Below are 26,657 nucleotides of genomic sequence, written 5' to 3'. Positions count from 1 at the left end.
AGAACTTTCCAGTGAATTTCGTCATGGAGATCCCCCTGGCTAAATTCAATGAACCACCCAGAATTTCTCCAGCTCAAGTTTAGCAGAATTAAGCATTTCTCTCCACAGTGAAAAACAGATGAATGCACATTACATGAGAAGTAATATAATAGACAGAACTCTTATATGCACAGATCACATGTATGAATCAGTAGTGATACAGAACTCACTAAGGCTACTTTCACACTGGCGTTTTGGCTTTCCGTTTGTGAGATCCGTTCAGGGCTCTCACAAGCGGTCCAAAACTGATCCGTTTTGCCCTAATGCATTCTGAATGGAAAAGGATCTGCTCAGAATGCATCAGTCTCCATTCCGCTTTGGAGGCGGACACCAAAACGCTGACGAAACTGAGCCAAACGAATCCGTTCTGACACACAATGTAAGTTAATGGGGACGGATCCGTTTTCTATGACACAATAGAAAACGGATCAGTCCTCCATTGACTTTTAATGGTGTTCAAGACCGCACAGTCTTGGCTATGTTGTTAAAGGTAATACAAACGGATCCGTTCTGAACGGATGCAGACGTTTGTATTAACTGAACGGATCCGTCTGTGCAGATCCATGATTGATCCGCACCAAAAACAAATGCTTGAATATGTTCTAAAATAATTTGTTAATGAGGATAATATAACTCAGTAATGCTCCTGGTAAAGTAATACTGTTACCTGGAAGTAGCACAGCATGACAGATGCCAAACAATCAGATGTTCTGAATTATCAGACGCTATGTGTCATACGCACAGGAGTCTCATAACAGGTTATCTCTGCTCAGACTTTTGCTTTTTGTCTTGTGAGATTCCAGATTTTATTTATTGCAGTTTTGTGTCAGAAACAAGTGCAGGATAATCGAAAGTATTAAGACTACTGGATGATAGTTTAAAGGGGGCATGCAGTGAGCATTTACAGCGAGGCTGAACTAGCCGCCCTAAGGCTGGGTTCACACTTGAGCGTTTTACAGCGCGTTCAAACGCGCTGTAAAACGCTCAACACATGAAAACCAATGCTTCCCTATGGCCCTGGTTCTCACTTGAGCGTTTTACAGCGCTGAAAAACGCGCTGTAAAACGCCCTACGCTCAAACAAGTACTTGAGCTTCTTTGGGGCGTTTTGACGCGCGTTTGTGGCCATAGGACATTGCAGTCAATCACACAAACGCGCGTCAAACGCGCGTTTACTATTGCAAAAAACGCTCGTCAAAAACGCGCGTTAAACGCGCATATCAAAGACGCTCAGGTCTGAACCCAGCCTAAAGCTGTCCACCCTTACGAGACATCGTCAGAGCGACACTGTTGACTATCTTTATATAAAGGGGAGTTGAAATTCCTAACTTAACATGATGGTATGAACACCCTGAAGATCCATATGTATATCTGGGTCACTGGTACACTGAGAATTGCACAATTACATTGTGACCTGCGGCACGTCACAGTGGGAACCAAACATGCTTTGTGAGAAGAACATATACCTGCCATACTCCAACAAAAGCATTCACCATTAGAATCATAATAATAACTATAGGCTCCACAAACGCGGTTGTAGTTTCTTCTCCATCTTCAAACCATGCCAGTACCTGAAAGAAATGACAACACCGTATTAGGACAGACAAAAACAAGAGAAGTTTAGTGAATCTGTCGAAGCTGCACATACAGCACCATTATAATATACAAAGGATGTGCACTAATTAACCACCGACTACAAAAAAAAAATAGCTATTTGTGGTTAAATAGGCCCGTGGCAACAAATTCAAAATTGGCATATTAAGAGTGTGATGGGTTAAATCCCCCAGTAATGAAGTGGTTAAACATTGACCAGCTATCAGCAGTTAAAATTACTACAGTTGTGAACATATGAAAATAGTATGGCAAAAAAGACATTAAAAGGGAATGTGTCATCTATAATCTTTTCTGCAGTTAAAGGGAACCTGTCACCAGGATTTTGTGTATAGAGCTGAGGACATGGGCTGCTAGATGGCCGCTAGCACATCCACAATATCCAGTCCCCATAGCTCTGTGTGCTTTTATTGTATAAAAAACCCGATTTGATACATATGCAAATTAACCTGAGATGAGTCCTGTCCCTGACTCATCTCAGGGACTGGACTCATCTCAGGTTAATTTGCATAGGTATCAAATCGTTTTTATTACACAATAAAAGCCCCCAGAGCTATGGGGACTGGGTATTGTGGATGTGCTAGCGGCCATCTAGCAGCCCATGTCCTCAGCTCTATACACAAAATCCAGGTGACAGGTTCCCTTTAACTGCAGATAGTAACACAGTTTTTTTGGTTTTATTTTCTGATTGTGGATTTGTTATTTTATTTCCTGAACATAATTATGGGGTCAGCCGTCTTGCCTGAGCAATTCTTAACAGCATTTAGAAATATACTGTATGGCAGCCCCATGGGCCATAGACACAATGGACAGGAGGAGACCTCATTGACTTCTATGGGAGAGTCTTCTAGCCATGCTCTGTGACCTGTGCAGAGGTCACTGTACAAGGGAAGAATAGATAAGTTCTGACAATCACATACTGTGAATGGTGGATCCTGTCTTATCTATATGTAGGCGATATCTGCCTGGGGTGATATTGAGATGACTTGAGAAGTGATCTCTACAGACCAACGTGGCACATTTTATTATGCTTAGTGGCCAGTGTGAAAATTGCAGAATTTTAGGATTTTTTTTAAAATTAAATATAGATAGCGACATGGACAATTCTTCAAAAATGTGTTTAACATAAAATCTTGATTTAAACAATTGGCCACATACTGGTGACACATTCCATTAAATGCAAACAGCTTTGCTAAAGCTGAGCTTATGCTAGCAGTGGTGGCGAACCTATGGCACGGGTGCCAGAGACAGCACTCCGAGCCCGCTCTGTGAGCACCCACACCCTGGAAAACATCTATAGTGTAACAATATGCCTTAGACTTTTCTTGTCATTTATCAGCGCAGGGCGCACTATGAACAGAACAGGCAGCAAACTGAATGTAAGCAGGCAATTTTAGCAAAATGATAAACTACATGGAAGATATACTATATTGGACTGTAGTATTCAGGGTAAATTGCTGTGTTGGCACTTTGCAATAAATAAGTGTTTTTTTTTTTGGGCACTCGGTCTGTAAAAGGTTGACTATCACTGCTACATATAAAGGCTATGTCCACACTGCCCTGAAATGTTCCTGACATATCCACACACTTCAAAAAAGCAGTATGTGCTGGCATGGTTTACAATATGAGATTTTCCTGCCTTGTCTGCACTGCATACTCAGTACGAACAGAGACAAATAAGTATAGCCAAACTGGGTATAAAGAAACAAATACTAATGACATGAACATTCATAAAGTGATTTTGCTTTCAGCAAAATCTCAACCTGCAGGATAGCTAGGGCTTTTATACAGTGATTTACAGAAGCATGGCTGATCGGTTACAATCTGTTTTGTAATATATCCTAAGGAATCTCAAGGACTAATGAAAGTGTTAAAGGGAATCTGTCACCTCCTCCTAACCCTATTAGTACTGCTTCCATTGACTCACCATCACTAATTTATATGTCCATACTCACCCTTGTTCCCCTTCTGAAAACATACAAATCGCCACTAGAATATATTTAGAGAACTTAACCTGGAGTGCTCTTATTATGTGTGTACTCTCATAAATCCCCTGAATGTATTCCCATGCCCATTTGCAGGTGAAAGAGGTTAGTATGGACATATAAATGACTGATCTGGAGTCAGCAAGAGCAGTACTGTTCATGCGTCACTGCGCCCAAAATGGGTTTTCCCCATCTCAATATTTCTGATATAACGCTAGCATATGCAGAACGGGATGTGAAGGAGTGCACACCGTGCATGCACAACATACACTCCATTCACTGCTATGACATTGGGACCCCCACCAATCCTGACTATAAAGGGGATGCAAGTCTGCACAGCAGGGCTCCTGGCGATATAACTGTGCATTGCCCCATTCACTTGAAAAACAGGGAAAGGGATGTATTACTAAACAATCCCTCATTCCCTTCATTCTCAGGATCAATAGGGTCCCAGAGATCAGACCCTCATTAATCACAAAGTAATGGCAGATCCTAAGCACAAGATGAGAATAACCCTTTAAATCTATTTTCTCATCATTTCATGCTTAAAGTCACGTGCCGAGTCAAAGAGAAATGTTATTTCACTAGTAAAATAGACGACGTGCAAACATTTATATGGCATTTTATTAGCTGCCAAATGGTTGAGTGGGCGAGTTCATTTGCAATTACAATCCAGGCATCCGCCAACATACTAATACTGTACGTAATGTCAGGCAGTACTGTATATGTGATGCCATAGTTTCTTTGGTGATAACATGTAATATTTTAATGAAGATAGGATGCACTGGGCAAATATTGACATGAAACACTCACATCTTCCAAAGAAAGCCATGTCTAGGGACCATGGCCCACGCTGGCAATGAGCGGAGTAAACACGCGCCTGCTCTGTTTTACAGCGAACAGAAGCTTGGTCTAGACTGTGTAGGATGTGTTTGGGAATCAGCTTTTCATTTACAAAAACTGAAATTATTTTAGGAGGACAAATCCAAATAATCCACATAATACATACTAGGGTACTATTGATTTTAATCTCAGACTGCCCTGCTGGGGATCTCTGTATCAGTGGAGGTCCCAGCAGTCAGACATCGACTGATCAGTAATTATCCCCTATCCTGTGAATCGTGTTATGGCCAGAGGAACTTTGAAGGCAACAATGCAAAAACGTAAAACACTCAACCTTTTTTCTTATTTTTTCATTGACCTAGTCATATGAGGGTTTGTTTTTTTGGGGGGCAAATGGTATATTCTAGTGATACCATTGGGGAGGCAGTGATGAAAAAGTCATTGTTTCAGTTGTTTTTTGCACTTTAAAGTTACAACATTCACTTAGAGTGATGCAAAATATGTATAGTTTTTTACTACTATTGCACAATAACAGCAAGTCTCATGCAATAAAAAAAGTTTGCTGCCTTCCAAGAGCCATAACTGCATTTTTCTGTCAATGTAGTCATATGCGGGTTGCTTTTACCATTTTGGGGTACACAGGACTTATGGATTACAATTGTTTTGAAAGAAAATGGGGGACATGCCATTCTATTCTTATTTTCTGCATTTTTATATTGTTAAAAAGATAGCTTAAATAGGAGATTATCAATATTATATGGGATGTGATGAACATGGTGATACCAAATATGTGAGCCTGTTTTTTTTTACCACTTTTACAACATAAAACCACTTTCTATGGAAAAAAAGTTTAAATTTTATATATATATTATATATACACACACACACACACACACACACACACACACACAGTATGTAAGGATTGTCTTTTGTGGACTAACATCCTGCTGCACCTGCCAAAAGTAAAGTTCTTAATTTCCTACTCCCATATTGATCTTGTGGGTGGATTCAATATCTACACCTATAAGTGCACACAAGAGAATGTCTAGGCTAGGCAGATGGTAAATGTTGAAACAGACATGTGGCACTCAGTACTGAAGTCACAGCTAGCCCTTACGAGATTGCTCCACTAAATTCAGCTCTTTCCTCTTGGTTTTATGGCCTGTGAGACTAGACAATAGACAGGGGGTGTCTTTCCAAATCAAGTTCAATCAACCGAATTTACCCCACGTGGACTTCAATCAAAGTGTAGAAACATCTCCAAAATGATCAACAGAAATGGGAGGCCTCCAAGGCTAAATTTCAAGTGTCTGAATACTTATCTATATCTACTGTATATATGAATTTTAGTTTTTCCTTTTTAATACATTTTTAACATAACACAATGGGAAAAAAAAAAGTGAACGGTCTGAATCCAGAGAAAATAAACAGACTGGTTTAAGAGCTCCATTTATACAAGCAGGCAAATAACACGAGTTTGTGAGCGTTCGCGTGTTTGTATTAAGTGTGTGACTTTAGATTACGTGACTTGAGATTCAGGGATTTTAGGAGGGGACTACAGTAAGTTATATATATACACTTATCACTGCACTATATTAAATTTTCCTCTTTCTTGCATAATCCCCATTTAGCATGTGTTCCATTATTGACAGCGCAGTCCAGTGCACATCGTGTCTAATGTATGCAGTCCTGGAACAGCCGTTTGAGGGTGCATATATTTGTTCAAAATGTGAGCAAATTGCCCGTTTGGAATCGTACGAGCGGGGGAGTTTCAACACCGAGAGGCGTTAACAATTTGGAAAAGAGTTTGCTGCTCACTGAGTAAGCACTCTTTGGGGTAGATGGGGGGGGGGGGGGGGGGGTGGTAGCGAGGAGGCTGAGAAAAGTGAGGTAGCTGGCTGGATAACAGTTAGAAAGCGGGGTAGTGGGAAGAGTGCCAGGGAGGCTAGCCCTGATCTGACACACCCCAACAAGTTTACAAGGTTCGCAGATGAGGGGGATGTCAGTTCAGGGAGAGCACTGCTGCAGCCAGACACTTCCTCTGCCAGTCAGGGGAATGTCAGCTCCAGTAAGCAGAGGACCAGGGCAGGCCAGACAGGTGCTGGGAGTGGGAGACTCAATTATTAGGGGTACAGATAGGGCGATCTGTCACAAAGACCAGGATCATCGAACGGTGTGTTGTCTTCCTGGCGCTCGAGTTCGACACATCGCGGATCGGGTTGACAGATTACTGGGAGGGGCTGGAGAAGATCCAGCGGTCATGGTCCATAATCGGAACTAATGACAAAGTTAGAGGTAGGTAGAACGTCCTTAAAGGGTTTCTGTCACCAGATTTAACCCTATTAAGCTAGCTGACATTAGCAATCTGCTAATGTCAGCCAAACCTAACTAGCCTATTCCTACTTTTATCTATGCCCCAGTTACACCAGAAATCTAACTTTACTAAAATATGCTAATTAGCCTCTAGAAGCGGGGGGGCGTTGTTCCTGCTCCTAGAGGCTCTGTTTTCCCACCTTTGTCTCCTCCCTCCAAGTCCTGATTGACAGGGCCAGGCAGCGTTCACATCTGTCTTCCAGCCCTGTGCTCTGGTGAAATCACGGCGCAGGCGTGGTGAGGGAAAGACGCTCGAAGGTTGCCAGCATCCAAACCGCGCCTGCGCGAGATTTCACCAGAGCACAGGGCTGGAAGACAAATGCGAGCGCTGCCTGGCCAAAGGTGGGAGAACAGAGCCTCTAGGAGCAGGAACAACACCCCCCCCCCCCCCTGCTGCTCTTAGAGGCTAAGTAGCATAATATAAAATTTTGATTTCTGGCGTAACGGGGGCAAAGATAAAAGTAGGAATAGGCTAGTTAGGTTTAGCTGATATTACACATCTCTGATGTCAGCTAGCTTAATAGGGTTAAATCTGGTGACAGAATCCCTTTAAAAAAAAGATTTTAGGGATTTAGGTCAAAAGCTTAGGGCAAGGACCTCAAAAGGTAATATTTTCCGAAATACTGCCTGTACCATGAGCCACACAAGAAAGGCAGCGAGAGATTAGGGAGGTAAACAAGTGGCTCAATAACTGGTGTAGGAAAGAAGGGTTTAGGTTCCTGGAGAACTGGGCAGACTTTTCTCTCGGCTACAGGCTCTATCGTAGGGACGGGCTGCACCTCAATGGGGAAGGGGCAGAAGATGGCTAGAAGGGTGGAGGAGTGTTTAAAACTAGGGACTGGGGGGGGGGGGGGGGGGGAGGGTAATTACGTTATAGGAGGGGAAGATAGTGAAGATAGAGACCGGGGGCAAGGTAATAGGACTGGAGGAGGAGTGGATGGAGGGACTAGAACAATTCAGAAGGAAAGGTGTAGGGTAAAAAAAAAATATATACATAAACCTCTTAAATGCATGTATACTAATGCCAGAAGCCTGAATAATAGAACTGGGGAACTGGAATTAGTGATGTGTGAGGAGGACTATGACATAGTGGGAATAACTGAGACATGGCTGGATGATAGCTATGACTGGGTGGTTAATGTACAGGGTTACAGTCTGTTTAGAAAGGATCGCCAAAACCGGAGAGGGGGAGGGGTCTGCCTTTATGTAAAGTCCTGTCTAAATCCCACAGTCCGAGAAGATATAAGTGAGGGACATGAACATGTGGAGTCGCTGTGGGTAAAAATGTTGATGAATAAAGATCGGGATTGTTGAAACGTCTACGTCTGGTGCTGGAGCCTTCTTTCTATTTTGTGAATCTGTTATTATGGGGGACTTCAACTACCCAGATATAGACTGGGAAACTGAAACCTGTACATCTCAAAAGGAAAACAGGTTCTTGGCAATAACCAAAGACAATTACCTTTCCCAACTGGTTCAGGACCCGACTAGAGGGACAGCCATACTAGACTTAGTACTAACCAATAGACCTGACAGAACAGATGTGCAGGTTTGGGGACACCTGGGAAATAATGACCATAAAGTAATAATCTTCCAATTATCATTCAAAAGAGTGTTCTTCAGGGAGAATTTATCCAACTAAGAGAGGCCCATAGGCCTAACTAACTAGGGCAAAGACCTCAAAAATAAAAATACAGCCACAAAATGGGATATTTAAAAGCCTCCTAAAATCTATCTGTGAGAGGTACATACCTTATGGGAATAAAAGGTTAAAGAACAAGAAGAAACCAATGTGGATAAATACAACTGTAAAGAAGGCAATAAATGACAAAAAGAAAGCATTTAAATCACTAAAACATAAGGGTAGCGAGGAAGCACTGAAAAACTATAAAGGAAAAAAATAGAATATGTAAAAAAAAACAAATAAAAGCGGCCAAACTAGAGACAGAGAGATTAATTGCCAAAGAGAGTAAAACTAACCCTAAAATGTTCTTCAATTATATAAATGGTAAAAAGTATAAATCTGAAGGTTGTCTGCCCTCTACAGAGTGATGAGGGGAGAGTTGCAGAGAGCGATGAGGAGAAAGCAAAGCTATTAAAAAAATAAATTCTCCACTGTATTTACTGAAGAAAATAAACTGTCAGATGAAATGCAGAATGTAAAAGTAAATTCCCCATCAAAAGTGCCCTGTCTGACCCAGGAAGAAGTACAGCGGCGTCTTAAAAAGATTAAAATAGACCCTTATTTCTGATATTTAAGAACTCCCCAGGATTGGCGCATAGCAAATGTGGTGCCAATATTCAAAAAGGGTCCAAAAACAGAGCCTGGAAACTATAGGCCGGTAAGTTTAACATCTGTTATGAGTAAACTGTTTGAAGGTTTTCTAAGAGATGCTATCTTGGAGCACCTCAAATAACGCCATATCAGCATGGCTTTGTGAAGGATCGGTCATGTCAAACTAATTTAATCAGTTTCTATGAGGAGGTAAGTTCTAGACTTGACAGCGGCGAATCAATGGATGTCGTATATCTGGACTTCTCTAAAGCATTTGACACTGTACCGCATAAAAGGTAAGTATACAAAATGAGAATGCTCGGACTGGGAGAAAACGTCTGTACGTGGGTAAGTAACTGGCTCAGTGATAGAAAACAGAGGGTGGTTATTAATGGTACACACTCAGATTGGGTCACTGTCACTAGTGGGGTACCTCAGGGGTCAGTATTGGGGCCTATTCTCTTAAATATATTTATTAATGATCTTGTAGAAGGCTTGCACAGTAAAATATCAATTTTTGCAGATGACACTAAACTGTTTAAAGTGATTGACACGGAAGAGGACAGTATACTGCTACAGATGGATCTGGATAGATTAGAGACTTGGGCAGAGAAATAGCAGATGAGGTTTAACACTGACAAATGTAAGGTTATGCACATGGGTAGGAAAAATACAAGTCACCCATACATACTAAATGGTAAAATACTGGGTAACACTGACATGGAAAAGAACCTAGGAATTTTAGTGAACAGCAAACTAAGCTGTAAAAACCAGTGTCAGGCAGCTGCTGCCAAGGGCAATAAGATAATGGGTTGCATCAAAAGGGGCATAGATGCCCAAGATGAGAACATAGTCCTACCACTTTACAAATCACTAGTCAGACCACATATGGAGTACTGTGTACAGTTCTGGGCTCCTGTGAACAAGGCAGACATAGCAGAGCTGGAGAGGGTTCAGAGGAGGGCAACTAAAGTAATAACGGGAATGAGGGAATTACAGTACCCTGAAAGATTATCAAAATTAGGGTTATTCACTTTAGAAAAGAGACTCGACTGAGGGGAGATTTAATTACTATGTACGGATGTAGCAGGGTTAACACACATGCTTTATGAGACATGTTATCTAAAACTAAATGCAACTAAATGCATTAAGCAATTGCTTTCCAATGGCTTGTTTCAAGAGAACTTAAATTTCTTAACTCATCGCGTTCAGAGTGTGTGTGTTACCCCTGCTACATCTGTATAAATATATCAGGGGTCAGTACAAAGTTCTCTCCCATCATCTATTTATCCCCAGCACTGTGACAAGGGGACATCCTCTGCGCCTAGAGGAAAGAAGGTTTGTACACAAACATAGTAGAGGATTCTTTACGGTAAGAGCAGCGAGACTATGGAACTCTCTGCCTGAGGAGGTGGTGATGGTGAGTTCACTAAAAGAGTTCAAGCTGGGCCTGGATGTATTTCTGGAGTGTAATAATATTACAGGCTACAGCTCCTAGAGAGGGGTCGTTGATCCAGGGAGTTATCTGATTGCCTCAATGGAGTTGGGAAGGAATTTTTTTCCCCTTAAGTTGGGACAATTGGCTTCGACCTCACAGTTTGTTTGTTTTTTGCCTGCCTATGAATCAACTTGTAGGATAACAGGCTGAGGCTGAGTTCACATCAACGTGTGTGTGTTCTGCTCCTTATAACGGAGCAGAACAAAAAGGACGGATTCGGCACATAACTGAGCCGAACGGAGCCTACAAACTACATGGACTATAATGGGGTCCATTAGGTTTACGCTCAGAAGATGATTTTGGAGCAGAGACAAAAGTCCTGCATGTACAACTTTAGTCTGCGCTCCAAAATCATCTTCTGAGCGTAAACCTAACGGACCCCATTATAGTCTATAAAAAATAATTGAAGAAAATGTGATTGCTACCATGAGTCCTTTGTCATGGCAACAGTAATGTATCCTGAGACCATTCATTTGTGGGGTTTCTTCTCATGCAAGGCAGTGGGCTCACTCAGTTTTGCCTAAGAACATTGCCATAAATAAAGAATGGTATGAAAACATCTTTCAAGAGCACCTTCTCCACAAGCCACAATCCACAAGCAATTTGGTAATGAACAATGCTTTTTACAGCATGAGGGAGCCCCATACCACAAGGCAAAAGTGATAACTAAGGGACTCAATGAACAAAACACAGAAATTTTGGCCCTATAGCCAGGAAACTCCTCTCAATCCCGTAGTCAACCGTCAAAAAGTGGCTGCACAAACAAAAACACAGAAATTATTATAAACTCCAAGCTGATTAGTCAAGAAAGAATTGCCATTAGACAGCATTTTTCCAGAAGATAATATTCAGCAAGGGCAAATTGCAGTAGTCTTGAAATAAAAGAGTCAACACTGAAAATATTGAGTCTTTGCATAAACTTGATGCATTTGTCAAACAAAGTTAGGAAATGCTTATAATTGCACTTCAGAATGCCACAGAAACATCTGACAAAAAGATTTAAAAACACTGAAGTATCAAACTTTGTGAAAATCAAAAATTGTGTCAGTCTCAAGTAAACTGTAGTTTACTGATGTACCACTTGGGACAAGTGTTATGTCAGCAGTCCATGCTTGCCGCTGGTCTGCTGTTCCCTGAGGATGCTGCATCACTGAACATGTTATCTGGCTTCCTGTTCGCCGGCATCCTCTGCAAATTGCAGCCTGCATGCTTCTGCCTAGGCTTTCAGTCTCGGTTTCTTTAGGGTGCATGGGCGCTCATGTCCAGCCTCTTAAAAGGCCAGTGTGTGCGCTTCTGAATTCTTACCCAGCCAATGGCTTCGGACCCCTGGTTATTTAAGGCACCCTCTCAAGCCAGAGGGTGCCTGAGCTTTAGGTTCCCTGGTGACCAGGAAGGCGTTAAGAAGTTTATTGCTTCTGAGACTGTCTTGCCATTTACCTGTGTTACTCCTGCGCATTTCCTGCCTGTGTTCCTGTTTGTGCTCCAGCCTTATACCCATCCTGCCTGTGTGCTCTGTCTGCCTTATCCATGCTACTGTCAAGCACCCAGTGTGCCTGCCTTGCCTGTTTCCACCTGTTCTTTGCTTGCCCACCTGTCCTGTGTCTACCTCATCTACATCGTCTGTGTGGTTGCCTAGATCTCAAAACCTGTTAGTGTTCAGAATACTCCTACGTCATCTCCAGCCTCATTTCCAGATGCTTGGACCACAGTCTCTGAAACCTGTGGGTCAGTTACCAACTATACTGGGACTATCCCAGGAGGTAGCGGTTTGGTTGCTCCCCTGCAGTGAAATCCACATCCCTGTACAGGGGCTAAAGGGTGAATACCGAGGAAGAGACAGAATAAAGCCCTTAGGGTTAGCCCAAAGTCAAACCAGTTAGTTGGCACAGTGGGTCCACACTCTGCCGCGTTACACATGTTCTTGTGGCTGAACTGCCGTTCGAGTTTACCTGTGTTAGAATTGGAATGCCTCAATATGGTTGTTGTTCCTAAAAAAACAGGTGTCTAGAAATTTTAGGAGTGATTGTTACCAATCGACTGGTCAGAATTTTTTCTTTTAGGTGTTTAGTCACTATATTATTTCGTTGGTACAGATTTGAATACACCTATTAAAAGTGATGCTTGATGTAGCTCCCTATCTGTGATTATGGGCCTTTCTAACAAGTAGCTCTGTTCAAAAAAAAACTGCTGATCGGACCCCCACCAATCTAATATTGATGACAGATCTGGAGAACAGGTCAATAATATCAAAAAGCTGGAAAACTCATTTAAAAGGGATTTCTAGGACTTACCCTTTGATGAGCTATCCTTATTATAGGTCATAAATATCAGACTGGTGTGGTATGACTCCTGGCACCCCCCACCAAACAGCTGTTTTTAAGAGCTGCTGTCCTGGAGCCATCCACCAGAGCTGCACAGAGGTGCAGCACTGCTCCCGTTCAAGGGAAAATAACCCCTGTAATACAGTGGTGCAGTATAAACTGCAGTCTGCATCTTAACATTACAGATCCTCTATGCCCCAACATTACGTAGAATGTATTTTTGACAGTTAATTCTCCTTATCATGCGTTAGTAATGCTTTTAAATGCCCTTTATATTATGATTGACAGTTATCTCATAGAGAGAAAGGGAGAAAACTAGGTAGAAGCCTGTCAGTCATCAGCAGGTGGGCAGGAGAGCAGGAATTCATGAATAACCAGGACTCTTCTCAGGTGGATGTGACTCTTTTCAAGGCCCGGTCTGCAATGATTATGATCCTGGTTCTCAGCAACCACTTACTTTTAGCTAATGCATGACACACTGCTGAAATCAGCATTTCTGTCACTACTTTATACTGCCCTTAGTACGGTCAGCATAAAGTTGATGACAGGTTCCCTTGAAGTCACTTAAGTCATAAGTTGCCACTAACAATAGAGATTTGCACAAAAGACACTTTTCAGCTAAAAACATTTAAATTAATGGCTCACCCCAGCAAATCCCAAAGCATACAAGCCTGACCAATATGACTCACAATGAAATCTCCTCCATCTACTTAGAGGCGGCTAGAGGAATACGTTGTTCTCTGACTAATAACACGGAAGTTAAGCTTTTATTTAATGTCAATGACGTTTTTCATTTTTCAACTATAATAGTTTACGCCAAAGGAAACAGAAAAAAACAATGCATAGCCTGGAAGGTATAAGTAACAAACTGTACATTTCTGTATTTTTGGTGCAATAACCTTGCTCATACTCGTGGATTCTACATCAATCTGCATAGCTCTGACTCACATGCCGTTAACAGCAGGAAAAAAAAAAAATCTCACTCCCACACATAGTTCTAGAAAACCTACCCAGTGGGAACTATCTTTCAAAGTAAAATTTGAAGACATGTTTTCATTAATTATTACAGTCACCTACATAATGGGCGGTGGGGGGAATCAAAGCATATTTGGTAACTGGCATAAGCAGGATTTAGTACTAAATTGGCAACCTTTTCCAATTTTATGCTGCTCTTGCCAAATTTGGAAAAAGTGGCCAGAGGTTTCAGTATGGGACGTCGCCTCCCGTTGTCCTACAGATTTACCAGAAACTGGTTTAATATGTAGGGCACAATTATGCCAGTTCATAGCTGCTGTAGTCTTACCTTACTGGCGCACGGACTGTCAGTAGATGCAACAAATTTAATAGGAGGTCTGTGCCTCTAAATAAAATTTGGCGCATCCTACTCCAGCGCACTTTTTAGTAAAGGGGCTTTCCCACAAAACATTCTACATTTTTAAAAGCAGCAGGTGGATCTGAATACTTTTGTAAATGCATGTACTTAAACATTTAGTTTAGCCAGTTATACAATAAATTACATCTGTACAGTGCCACCTGCTGTTTGTTCTTTTCCTTTTTTCTCTGTCCACCTGGTTGAGGTTAACACACATGCTCAGTTTCATCCTTCAACTTCCACCAGTCTGATCTCCTGTTAGATGCTGTGACAGTCAGTAGTAGAGAGCTGCAGCAGAAAGGGAAGGTCCCCAGAGAAAGGACATGGCCCCTTAGCTGCCTGCTTGAAATAAATCTACCAGAGCAACTGGAGCAATGATTGGGGGTGCTCCGAGTCCATGTGAGGTACAGGGCTGGTTTTACCTTTGTTATAAAGAGATTGTCATGTACTATATGATTTTCATTTATCAATAACAAGATAACCCCTTTAAGACTGGCGTGTAAAATGGCCCCCCCCAATACCTCCCCCCAAATGTCTGTTGGGATCCACCTAATAACTATGGTATCAACTACCACTAGAAAATATTTGCATGTGTATTTATGATTTATTCAAAAACTATAAAGAGTATACTTGCCAAACCAACTTGGGACTGAGCTACACTGCGGTTTTTAGTAGCGTAATCTAACCACTAAAATCACAAGCAATCAGTAGCCTTTTTTTGAAACCCATTCTGGTAGTATGAATTGCTGATTCTGCAATCTTGATTGTTTTAGGCAACAGTAGCTATATGCTCCAAATCGATAATTTTGTGGTAGATGGTATCAATTTCTTCCCATTTTCTTTATAATTGAAGTAGCTAATAATCAAGTAGTAGCATCAATTAGCAATTGTATAGAACACACGTTTTTATCCAGATAATGGTTAAGACGACCAAAGATAGATGCATTAACTATAATTATCTTTATAGTTTATCTCTCACCTTGACCACCGTTTCAGCCAAAACAATGATAAAAAAAAAAATGTACAGATAACAAAAGGAAAGAATTTTAACTTACAAAAGACACAAATGCAGCTAGAAGAAGGATGCGAACTAAAAGATCTTCAAACTGTTCCACCACTAATTCCCAAAGAGATTTTCCTGGAAGGAAAGACATTATTGATCACTTTAAGGCCACTACTGATTCCATATTTTTAATGATTATGATATAAACATAAAATAGGATAACTAGAACACATCAAATAAAATTCTCAGTAACACAAAGTCACACAGTCAACGTGCAAAAGAGTACCTAATTTTCCTGCGTAAGTAAGGAAAACAAGCAATGACGAACGATAAAAATACTGTTAACCATGGATTAAATTGATTATTCAAACATAAAAGTCAGTTTTCAACATGCCCAATCCTTTGTTCCCATGGGACATTACACTTTCACCACAGGGTTGGCATCAACTTGGTTTCTCTGCCCATTCAAATAAACATAGTTGTGTCAAAAGAAATATCTGTTGGCCGAACGTACCTTCAGCTCACAGCTATCTCGTGTACATGGCTAGATCAACAGGATCATCCAGTTTCTCAAAAAAAAACAAAAAAAACAACAACTACATAAAAAAGAGCAGCAATGATCCAGTACAGGTGATTTGATAGTCACCAAGTCTTTGTTAACAAGCTGCTAGCTTGTGACCGATGTGGCCAGTCAGTGGCCTGAGTGCTGTACTGCTGGCATCATGGCTCTCCTCAATAAGCAGTAATGCTGGTAGTGCGACACATGACCACTGAGACCATTAACTGGCTGCAGTAGTCAAGTACAGGCTGCTGGTAAAAAAAAAAGACCGGATGCATACGTTTTTCTTTTTACACAAATCGTTTTTTTTTACACAATAAAAGCACACAGAGCTATGGGGACTGGGTATTGCAGATGTGCTAGCGGCCATCTAGCAACCCATGTCCTCAGCTCTATGCACAAAATCCCAGTGACAGGTTCCCTTTAAGGGAACAAGGTACAGTGGCAGACACTGTTAAAGGGAGGGTGCTGTGGAAGTCTCTGTTAAGGGGGCAGGGAACAGTGGAGGTCATAGATAAGGTGACGGTCCCCTATGGAGGTCAGTGTTAAGGGGCGGGGTGCTGTATAGGTCACTGTTAAAAGGGCAGGCCCCTGCGGAGGTCAATGTCAAGGGAGTGGGGTGGTGTGAAACTCACTGTTAAAGAGGCGGGCTGCTGTGAAGGTCAAAGTTAAGGGGATGGGGCTCTGTGGAGGTCCCATTTTAAGGAGGTAGGGCACTGTGGGGGGTGTCAGTGTTAAGGGGTGAGGGGCTGTGGAATTCACTGTTAAGGGGGCGGGGTACTGTAGAGGTCACTGTTATGGGGGATACGGTCGATAAATTAACGACACACAGAAACATTAAATTGAAATATACCTGTGTGAAGCCGGGTCCTTCTGCTAGTGTGTGTGTGTATATATATAGTGACACAGTGAAAGGTTTGGTCTAGGAAAGCAGGTATTTTCCTCCCAGCATGTGCTGCTGGGCTGATTTACAGCCAGGTGAGGTCAAATACCGAACCTGATTTTAAGTGCCGGTCTGGGTTTTGGTTCTGTCCTTAAATAGGCAGCTGGGCTCAGAAGCGAGGTCTCTGTGTTGGGATCTGGGAGCCTTGTGTCTGGATGAAGGCTTGCTACCTGTTTGGCGTGAAAACAGGTTGGTGCTGCTATGCACAAGGAGTCTTTGAGGCAGAATTGCCGCATGGTGTAAATTACTTTTTGCTCGTTTATGACTGCTTGTTTTGTCACTTGCCTAAAGTGTGAATAAAACACTGAACTGTTTGATCCAAAGAACTTGTCGTTGCCTCTATACTGCGTCCGCTAATCCTGTCTACCAGAGCGAAACCCCACCAAAAAAAATAATAATTATATATTATCATATAAAAATATCCTTATGTTATTCTAACACAAATTCATGGACTTACCTTCTTCAGCTGGTAACTCTGTTAATCGCCCAGTCCAACAAGGAACACAAGAAGGATGGGGTTCATGAAAAAAAAAAAAAAAAAACATTTGTGAGCACAAAATAACCAACGTTGTTATTAAAAAAACAAATTTCTAAGTCAAAAGAAAGTATCGAACTCTGTTGAGGTTAAAAATGTCAGTCACGTTGTGACCCGGCTTTCCAGACTCCTGAATTGTAACTCTGACTACATAATAAAGTACCTCCCAACACCCTACCATGCCATGCCGGATGTGTAACTAGGCAGATTTGTCTTTTTACCTAAGCTGTGTAGAAGCTGTACTGGCCCTCATATGGGTTTCCCAGGAACCAAGGAGAATACTAAAAGCTTAACACAGGAGGACACCAAAAGGACACATTTTTTTATTGGATGGGGAGATGCTCTATCATGTTATTAGGAAAGCTAGAATACAGTAAGAACAGCATTGGTGACTCATTTTAATAGCCCAGTATATTGTCATGGAAAATACGGGTCCACAAATAACTGACCACTGACAAGATAAAACCCTTCCTGTATACACCGCACATTAAGGGGTTGTGATCATTAGACAATATAAGGTGAATTCCTTCCGCTGTGTAAATTTGACAAAATACTTTATTCTAGTAATTATAGGATTACAGTTCTAAACAAACAGGGACATTTTACATTTTTGATTTTGGCCCACCTGCTCAACAGATAGAGGCCAATTACCAACTATTCACAAACACTTGTCTCCAATACACCCAGTATATACCTTATTATGCACAGTTCTGCCGCAGGTTTTGTCAATGATTTATTGGGGAAACGTGGCATGTTTTACATACTGTATGTTGCCTAGAACTATTACTGTTAAACTGCAGCTTAAAAAAATACATAAAAATGCCTGGGCAAATGGTTTACTGATCTTAAAATGAAACAATAGGGAACGCTCCTGGGGAGAGTTTTTTTTTCTAAATTGCAGAGATGTGATGTTGTGTATAACAGTGGTTATCTAATATGATTCTTAAAGAACAGTACTGCAGTGAATCACCATTAAAAAAAAGCATGCAGAGGCGGAATGCTATGACACTGCACATGGTAGCGCCATCATCACTGCAACACAGTAATGTCAGCAGATACAGTAGGAGGAATGGAGCAGAATTTTTAATTTAGCCCCCCCCATGGCAACTTTTTTTATCTACTCCATTATCTGCAATTTGTATCTTCTTACAAGAAGGATGTACTGTATTTATACAAAATTTAAAAAAAGCGTTGATCATCTTAACACACGTTAAACCATCTGAGTGGATTAGACTGTGTGCCATGACTAGACATGCTACCATGCAGAACCCTAACCATCACTGCTAGGCCATCAATATCAACATCTCCGACAACCCTTCCAAGCATTTCCCTTTACTGTTTGTCTCTCGGTAATCAGTGTTACATGTTCATGTGGCACAGAATGAACAGTTTTTGCTAAATGAGGACTTTATGTTTTTCACTGAATTGCATATTCATTGAAGTCATCTGGCAATGTCTATTATGCACCATATTGTACATCTTATTTCTTTATATAGGTCTCCGTGATAAATCCTTCTTCATAGCCATGGATTGGAGGAGCACATAAGGCGTTTTTCCGGGTGTGTATTGAATACAATGAAGGGCAATATAAAATGGCATGCTGTACGTATTACTAGTTTATTATAAAATCAGTGGTGGGAGATGCAGATTACCTAGATTTTATTTGTAATAGTTTATTTTTCTCAATTCAGTCTTGGAGAGGAGATCACAAAATCAAGAAATCCCCATTTGATTATCCCGTATATTCCCGTGCAGAAGAAAGGGGAGAGCTACAGTATACACATAGAGGAACAGATTACATCTGCAAAATCTCCGACAGGAACTACAACATTCTTCTCTTCAACTCTCACACTGACATCATTAATGACACTTTAAAAGCTGACATTTTTCCTTAAAATTGTGTTCTCAGTTCTAAAAATAACTTATATTTACGTTATTTCATCTCAACGCCATAACTGTGAGCACTAAGAAAATTACCTCGTGTAGACAGTACTGTGTGTGTTAGGGTATTTTCACACTTGCTTTAGAGGATTCCGGCAGGCAGTTTCGTCGCCGGAACTGCCTGCCAGATCTGGAAATCCGTATGGAAACGGATAGCATTTGTTTCCGGATCCGTCTGACAAATGCAATGAAATACCGGATCTGTCTCTCCGGTATCATCCGTAAAAACGGATCCGGTATTTATTTTTTTCACAGATTTAAAGCTCTGCGCATGTGCAGACCAGGAAACCGGATCAGTTTTTCCGGACCACTTGGTACCGGATCCGGCATGAATACATTTCAATGGAAATTAATGCCGGCATGTGTTCCGGAATTTTGGCCGGAGAAAATACCGCAGCATGCTGCGGTATTTTCTCTAGCCAAATACCGTAAGAGGGACTGAAGCGTTTTTTCCCCCGGTACTGGGCCCCTGTGACGGAACTAAATAAAATAAAACTTTAACGCTAGTGTGAAAGTACCCTTACTAACGCTTTTCTCTGCCTCTTTTACAAATAAGTACAATTCGTTAAGGACTAGTTTCGATTCCTTCCAATGCTAAAATTATAAAACAATCCCTCCTGCTGTTATAGGGGTCCCTTTGTGTTTCTGCAAGGTTGTTGATTTTTGAGATATGGCACAAGTTTGCAAATATTTAACTGTACCATTGTAAAATATGCATCTTTTAAAGGGAATCTGTCTCTAGGTTTATCTGTGGACACCATGTAGTAGTGACAGAGACTTCAGTAGTGGGTCTGACACTTAAGTGGCAGGGTGATTCCCGTCTTGCGAGGCTGGAGTCCTGTATGTTCATGATATGTGGGCTCCTCCGCACACTCACCTGCTGCTGATTTGCACCTTCAACCCAATTGCAATGCATATTAGGAAAGCTGCCAATAAGTCTGGTTGAAGGGCAGGGGGAGCCTGCATATCCTGAATACATCACATTCCTGCCTCATAGTACCAGCATCATCACCAGCAAAGACGAGGTAAAGATGATGAAATTACTCTGTTCCTAACTGAAATTCCTCTATGTACTTTAAAAAGCTTGTCTGTGACTAAGATAGCAATATTGGCTGAACTTGCTGATTCCAGAGGGATCAGTTCCACTACCTAATGTGTATACGAGTCTCCCAACTATCCCCAGATTACAGATGCCGAGAGAAATAGCTGTTGGCCTAACCAACGTAAGCCCTGCAGCTATTTGTACTGTATGGCCAGCTTATCATATTTTTTCACTCCATAAGGCCGAATGCACACAGCCGTGAGCGGTCCGTGGTAACACGGCCTGGATTCCTGCTGAGAGCAGGAGCGCACGGCGTCATTGGTTGCTATGACGCCGTGCGCTTCATGCCGCCGCTGCACTACAGTAATACACTCGTACAAAAGTGTATTACTGTAGTGCAGCGGCGGCACGAAGCGCACGGCGTCATAGCAACCAATGACGCCGTGCGCTCCTGCTCTCAGCAGGAATCCAGGCCGTGTTACCACGGACTGCTCGCGGCCGTGGAACACAGCCATGTGCATTCGGCCTAAGACGCACCTTTTCCTCCCCAAAAGTCGGAGGAAAATGGCAGTGTGTCTTATGAAGTGAATGCTAATAAGTGCTTCCATTATAGAAGTGCTCATTAGTACACAGTAGAAACGGAGAGCAGCAAGTATACCGTGTCTGGTACTGGCTTTACTGACCGCTCCCTTGTATTCTGCCGGCCCCACTCTGTGCCCTGACAAAACTCTGTGCGACATCCGGTCACAGTGCAGCGCTGCAGGAAGAGCGTGCTGAACACCTGGAGTGGCGGAGCCTTCCTGAGCAGGAGAAGTTGTTTTATTTATTTTATGTCTGATCTGAGGCTGGATAAAGATTGGGGGTCTGGTCTGAGGTCTGATGAGGATTAGAGGTCTGATGAAGATTGGGGGTTTGATTTGGGGGTCTAATGAGGACTGTGGGTCTGATCTAAGGTCTAATGAAGACTGAGGATCTGATTTGGGGGTCTGATCTCAGGTCTGATGAGGATTTGGGGTCTGATTTAAGGGTGGTGAAGAAGATTTGGGGTCTGATTTAAGGCCTGATGAAAAACATGTATCTTATTTTCCTCCTCTAAAAGCTGCTCTTGCTCTTTTTGTCAGCTAAAATATGCAGTTCTAAAATCACAAGAAACTAGAGAATGCACCTACATACATACAAATTTATTACACTTTAGCACATGTAGTCGTCCATCAGAAACAGAAGAAATCTCTCCAAATCAGTCAAAACAAGTTACTCCAGTTTGTTTACTGACCATAATCTTAATTTATGGTTTCCAAAGTTATATATTGTTTTCATGCACGGCTTGATTGGAATGATTTGGCACACCTCTAATACCTTTGAGCTCATGCACCTCTCTTTACCTGTTACGGATCAGTGCGTGTGGACCCACTGTGCTAACTAACTGGTTTGGCTTTTGGCTAAACCCCAAGGGCATTATTCTGCCACTCCCCTGGTATTCAACCTTTAAAACCTGTACAGGGATCTGGCGTTTGCTGCATGGCTGCAACAGGACTGCTACCTCCTGGGATGGTCCCAGTGTAGTTGGCAGCTGACCCGCAGGAAACTCAAGATACAAAAAATGCACCAAAAATGCAGGAAAACTGCAGGTATATTGCAATAGCAGAACACCTTTGGTAAAAGCAAATGCCCCTAAGGCCACCTTAAAACGCTGCGGAATATGTGCGGTTTTTCTGGGCGGATTCCCGTGCAGAAAAACCGCAGTGTATTACAGTACCAGCAAGGTGTATGAGATTACACAAATCTCTTGTACACTTTGCGGATTTTTTCTCTGCGGAGATTGTCCTCCATTGCGGTTTTCAAATTAAATAGTATGTCAATTATCTTTGCGGTTTTAGCTGAGGATTTCACACTTTTCAATGGAAGGGTGATATCTGCGGCAAAACTGCAATTAGATATTTGGTATATGCTGCAGAAACGCACATAAATTTGTACGGAAATTCGTGCAGATATTATGTGCGTTCACCTGCCACTGTGTGCAGGTGGCCTAAGGGGACAGAGGATGGAACACAAGGTACAAGCATGGAGGCAGCAGCATAGCGAGTAGCACGGGTATCCTGCCTGCAGGGGAGAGTGGGGCAGTGGCCAGCTGACCTAACATCACCTACATACCAACTTTTATACATTTTCAAAAAAAAAAAGTCGCACAAAGATCTAATTTAAAAACAACAGAGAATGAGAAAATTAATTTTAAACAATTTGAAATCTAATTTTCTCAACATGGCTTTCACAATTTGCTTAACAGTTGCTAACAAATGTCCACAATTATTGTTAAAATTTTATTCTAGCCAAATAATGCACGGCTTAAGTAAGCTACTGTTTTATCCTAAAAAGAGATGCAGAGCTTTAATAAATCCAGATCCAGCCACTGACCCTGTCAAACACAAGCTGCATCACAGATAAGAGACACCTGCTGGATATGGAGGGGGAAAAAAAATAAAAAAATCTGTATGACATGTTGATCAGAGGAAGTAGTGTGAAAAAGAACAGAATTCCTCTTTTAAAATAACATTAACAAGAAAACCAAAGAAAATATGATATGCTGTCAGTGTTTAAAAGTGTCATACTGCACTATGCAATTCAGAAGTCAGCACTATTCCATATCCGAAACCAGTTCATTTTCCTCTGATAATGACCAGGCACAGTTTTGCTTTTTTAGTACATATGGGTTTGAACGCTATACATTTTCTCTTACTCATTTTTTTGTCTTTCATAATACATAGGGTTTCATTTTTATACAATTTTTGTATTAATATATATATATTTTTTTCCCCAGTCTTTTTTTCAATATCACATTGTGCCACTTAAAAACATTTTTAAACTGCACCTCACCTAATAGTCATTATTATATAGGGGATGTGTAATGTGGATCTCTGGGGTGGGCTTGCAGTATTGGTTTTGGCCTATTGGGAGGGATTTATTTTCTCTTTATTTTTATTTTTTTACATATTTGTCTTTTGTAGCGATTTATTTATCTTGCCATATGATAAGGTCTTATGATACCTTTCGGGAACAATTACATGGGGGGGGGGGGGGGGGGGGTACAGCCTTCTGGCTAAGGTGAGAGGGACCACAGTTAAAGTCCACCATCCGCTGCACAGCGGCACTAGGCCAAACATGGCAGGCTGTGTACAGTACAGCAGGCTGATCCTGAACACTGGAGGCCACATCCCCTACTCAGTAGAGTACTGGTGTCACCAGCACATTCAAATGTATCCACGCTCTCAGAATGCATATACTGATGAATCATATGGTGAAGTATTGAGCAGTTTGTCCTCTGCTCCACCATACACTTTATTATGGGGCAGGTCACTTTAGGCCTGCAGCCTTTCAAACGCTGGAAACCAGGTGCAGACCTCAGGTGGAAAGAAGTCTGTCAACTGAGCTGCTCCATTCACTGAAGGAGTTGGGTTAGAGATTTTTTTTATTACTTTATGGGGCATTAAACAATGTGTGGGGGACCAAGGAGGAACCATCACAGTGTGGGGGACTATAGGAAAGTGCCAGAGACACTACAGGATCTCCTTACCCAGAACTTCTGCAATGAATCGGGTCATTTGCATAAAGTGCACACACTATAAACTTTTTTTTTTTTTTTTTTTTACAGTTTAATTGTTTATATCTACACAATTAATGGTTTTTATGGGGGCTAGCAACTTTTCAAGTAGAACCCATATCCAGGTGATAGGTCCTCCTCAAAGACATTTTCTATATCTGTTCCTTTCTCAAAAAAGAGACTACCAAAATGCTAGAACACGCTAATTCTATCTCAATCTCTGCTGCTCATCATACATAGAATACAATTCAAAATGCTCCTTCTAATGCACAAAATGTCCCCCAACCAATATTCCAAAATCACCTACTCTTGACATGGCTAAAGCTGCTTTTTCCTTTCCTTGACCCATCATCTATAACGTAAAGACTTTTTATTTTGTCTTTATTTTATAACTGTTATGATGTGTTACCCCAGTTTTAGAGCATTCACATCTATGATAAGATAGCTACACTGATTTTTGGCATGTTATTATACCTCTATTATGCCTACTGTTTGTTCATACGTGCCAGGGTGGTCCATGTACTGTTTAAAGAATTAGGGGTTTGGGGATATCTCATATCTTGTTCTACAGTTGGTCAAACAAAATGTTGTAAACCAGGTACAGTTATTAACCTTCAGTAATCGTGTAAAAACATATACAACTAATTAGGCTGTCTCTCACCCATGATTATTGCCTGACCTAACCAGTTAAAACAGGTGACTGTGATACTACTAACTAAATCATGTCAAACGCCAGCATAATATAAGAAAGAAAAATGTAATATTTAAAACTGTTCTTCACCCATGGTAGTCCAATATGCCATATTTCCCTCACTTGTCACTTATTTCCCAGAAGAGGCAGGTTCATTAACATGTTAATATGTGTCGTTTATTAACCCAGTGCTTTTATTATGTATCTGTGTGTTAGTGATCAAGGCTTTAGACTTTCTTTATGCTCAGCAGATTTTGTAGCAGAAAATGTATTCGACTGAAAATTAGTTCCATCCATCTGAAAGGGACTCGCAGAAATCCATATGCCACCAAAACAACCCCATGCAGATGAATGGAACGGATTTTGACTTTCCACATGTGAAGGCATCCTTGACGTGTCATTCAGCAAACAGAGTAAGAATTAATAAACCCATTCTACTGTACATAATAAAAATAACAGCAAGAGCGAAAAAATAGAATTGAAAAAAATGTCATGGAGAGGGTTCCCCACTATGATCCACAGCTGAGAGTCACTGACAAGCAGTGGCTGCTGTGCTGTGGATTCAAGCCATCCAAGTATTACAGTCCCTGCATGGTAAAGAGACAGCAAATACTGGCTCTTAGAAACTGGACTCACAGCAGTCAGACAAAAGTGGTACAAAAGTGGTGGTCTCCTAATATACAATACAAGTCAAAAGTTTGGGCACACCTTTTCATTCCTCAGTTTTTCTTGTTTTATTTTCTTTTTTTCTACATTGTAGATTCATATTGAATACATAAAAATAATGAACACATATATAATTAAGGGTACTTTCACACTTGCGTTTTTTCTTTGCTGGCATAGAGTTCCGTCCTAGGGGGTATATACCAGAAAAGAACTGACCAGTTTTATCCTAATGCATTCTGAATGGAGAGCAATCCGTTCAGGATGCATCAGGAGGTCTTCAGTTCAGTCTTTTTGACTGATCAGGACAAAGATAAAACCGCAGCATGCTACGGTTTTATCTACGGCCCAAAAAACTGAACACTTGCCTGAATGACGGATCCGGCATTTCAATGCATTTTTCTGACTGATCACTCATACAAATGCCATCAGTTGGCATACGACGGAACTGCTTGCCGGATCACTCTGCTGCAAGTGTGAAAGTAGCCTAAGTAGTAAACAAAAAGTGTTAAACAAAACAGAATATGTTTTATATTTTACATTCTTTTGTCATCAAAGCAAGAGCCCCCTATTGATTTGATGACAGCTTTGCACACTCTTGGAATTCTCTCAATCAGCTTCATGTGGTAGTCACCTAGAATATTTTTCAAATAAAGGGGTTCTCCGGGAATACTTAATTATTTTATTAAAAATATTCCCAAATACCTTTCTTTAGTTATAATAACTTGTTTTGTCTAGAGAGCAGTCATCAGGAGAAATAAAAAATAGCTGCCATCCTATTAGTACACACAAAACCTGTCCTAATCACACAGCAGGACAAGTTATTTCATATCACTGAGCTAAAGAGCTGCCTCATCCTCCTGTCGGCTCTGCTTATGAGGGATTATTATCCTGAATACAGTTTAATATGATCTTCAGCTGAATCTCTGTAGGAATGGAGCTCATGAGGAGACATGACGTACAGAGAGGAGGGTGGGGGTAATGAGCAGCTGCACTTGTATGCAGTCTCCATTACCACATCCCCACAGTCCGTCTTGTCCATCCTCTCTGTACTTCATGGTTTTGTGTTTACTAATAGGACGGCGGCCATTTTATTTCTTCTAATGATTGCTCCCTAGACAAAACGAGCCTTTATAATTAATGAAAGGTAATTGGGAATATATGTATAATAATGGAATATTTAACCATTTTCATTTTTCTTAATTCCCAGAGAACCCCTTTAATGAGTATGTCCTGTCAGGAGTTAGTTTCTGGAATTTCTTGCCATCATAATGTGTTTGGGACCATCAGTTGTGTTGTGCAGAGTTAGCATTGCTACACATTTCCATACAGTGTTTAGCCCTATTATGCTACTGTTTTAAGTCATATT

General features: G+C 41.3%; 1 protein-coding gene across 1 annotated transcript in view; it reads right to left on the bottom strand.

Moving 5' to 3' along the window:
* ATP2A3 (ATPase sarcoplasmic/endoplasmic reticulum Ca2+ transporting 3) overlaps window positions 1–26,657 on the bottom strand; it is a 202,597-nt gene that overhangs the window by 104,785 nt on the left and 71,155 nt on the right. The window contains exons 2-4 of the mRNA XM_040424852.1: window positions 17,279–17,296; window positions 15,372–15,454; window positions 1,505–1,609 (exon numbers count right to left, since the gene is read on the bottom strand). Coding sequence (XP_040280786.1) covers window positions 1,505–1,609; window positions 15,372–15,454; window positions 17,279–17,296 — 206 coding nt within the window. The remainder of the gene's footprint in view (window positions 1–1,504; window positions 1,610–15,371; window positions 15,455–17,278; window positions 17,297–26,657) is intronic.

This window comes from Bufo bufo, chromosome 3 (genome assembly GCF_905171765.1).
Source record: "Bufo bufo chromosome 3, aBufBuf1.1, whole genome shotgun sequence".
Taxonomy (NCBI): domain Eukaryota; kingdom Metazoa; phylum Chordata; class Amphibia; order Anura; family Bufonidae; genus Bufo; species Bufo bufo.
The sequence above is the reverse complement of the archived record's forward strand: the minus strand, read 5'-3'. Positions and strand labels throughout refer to the sequence as shown.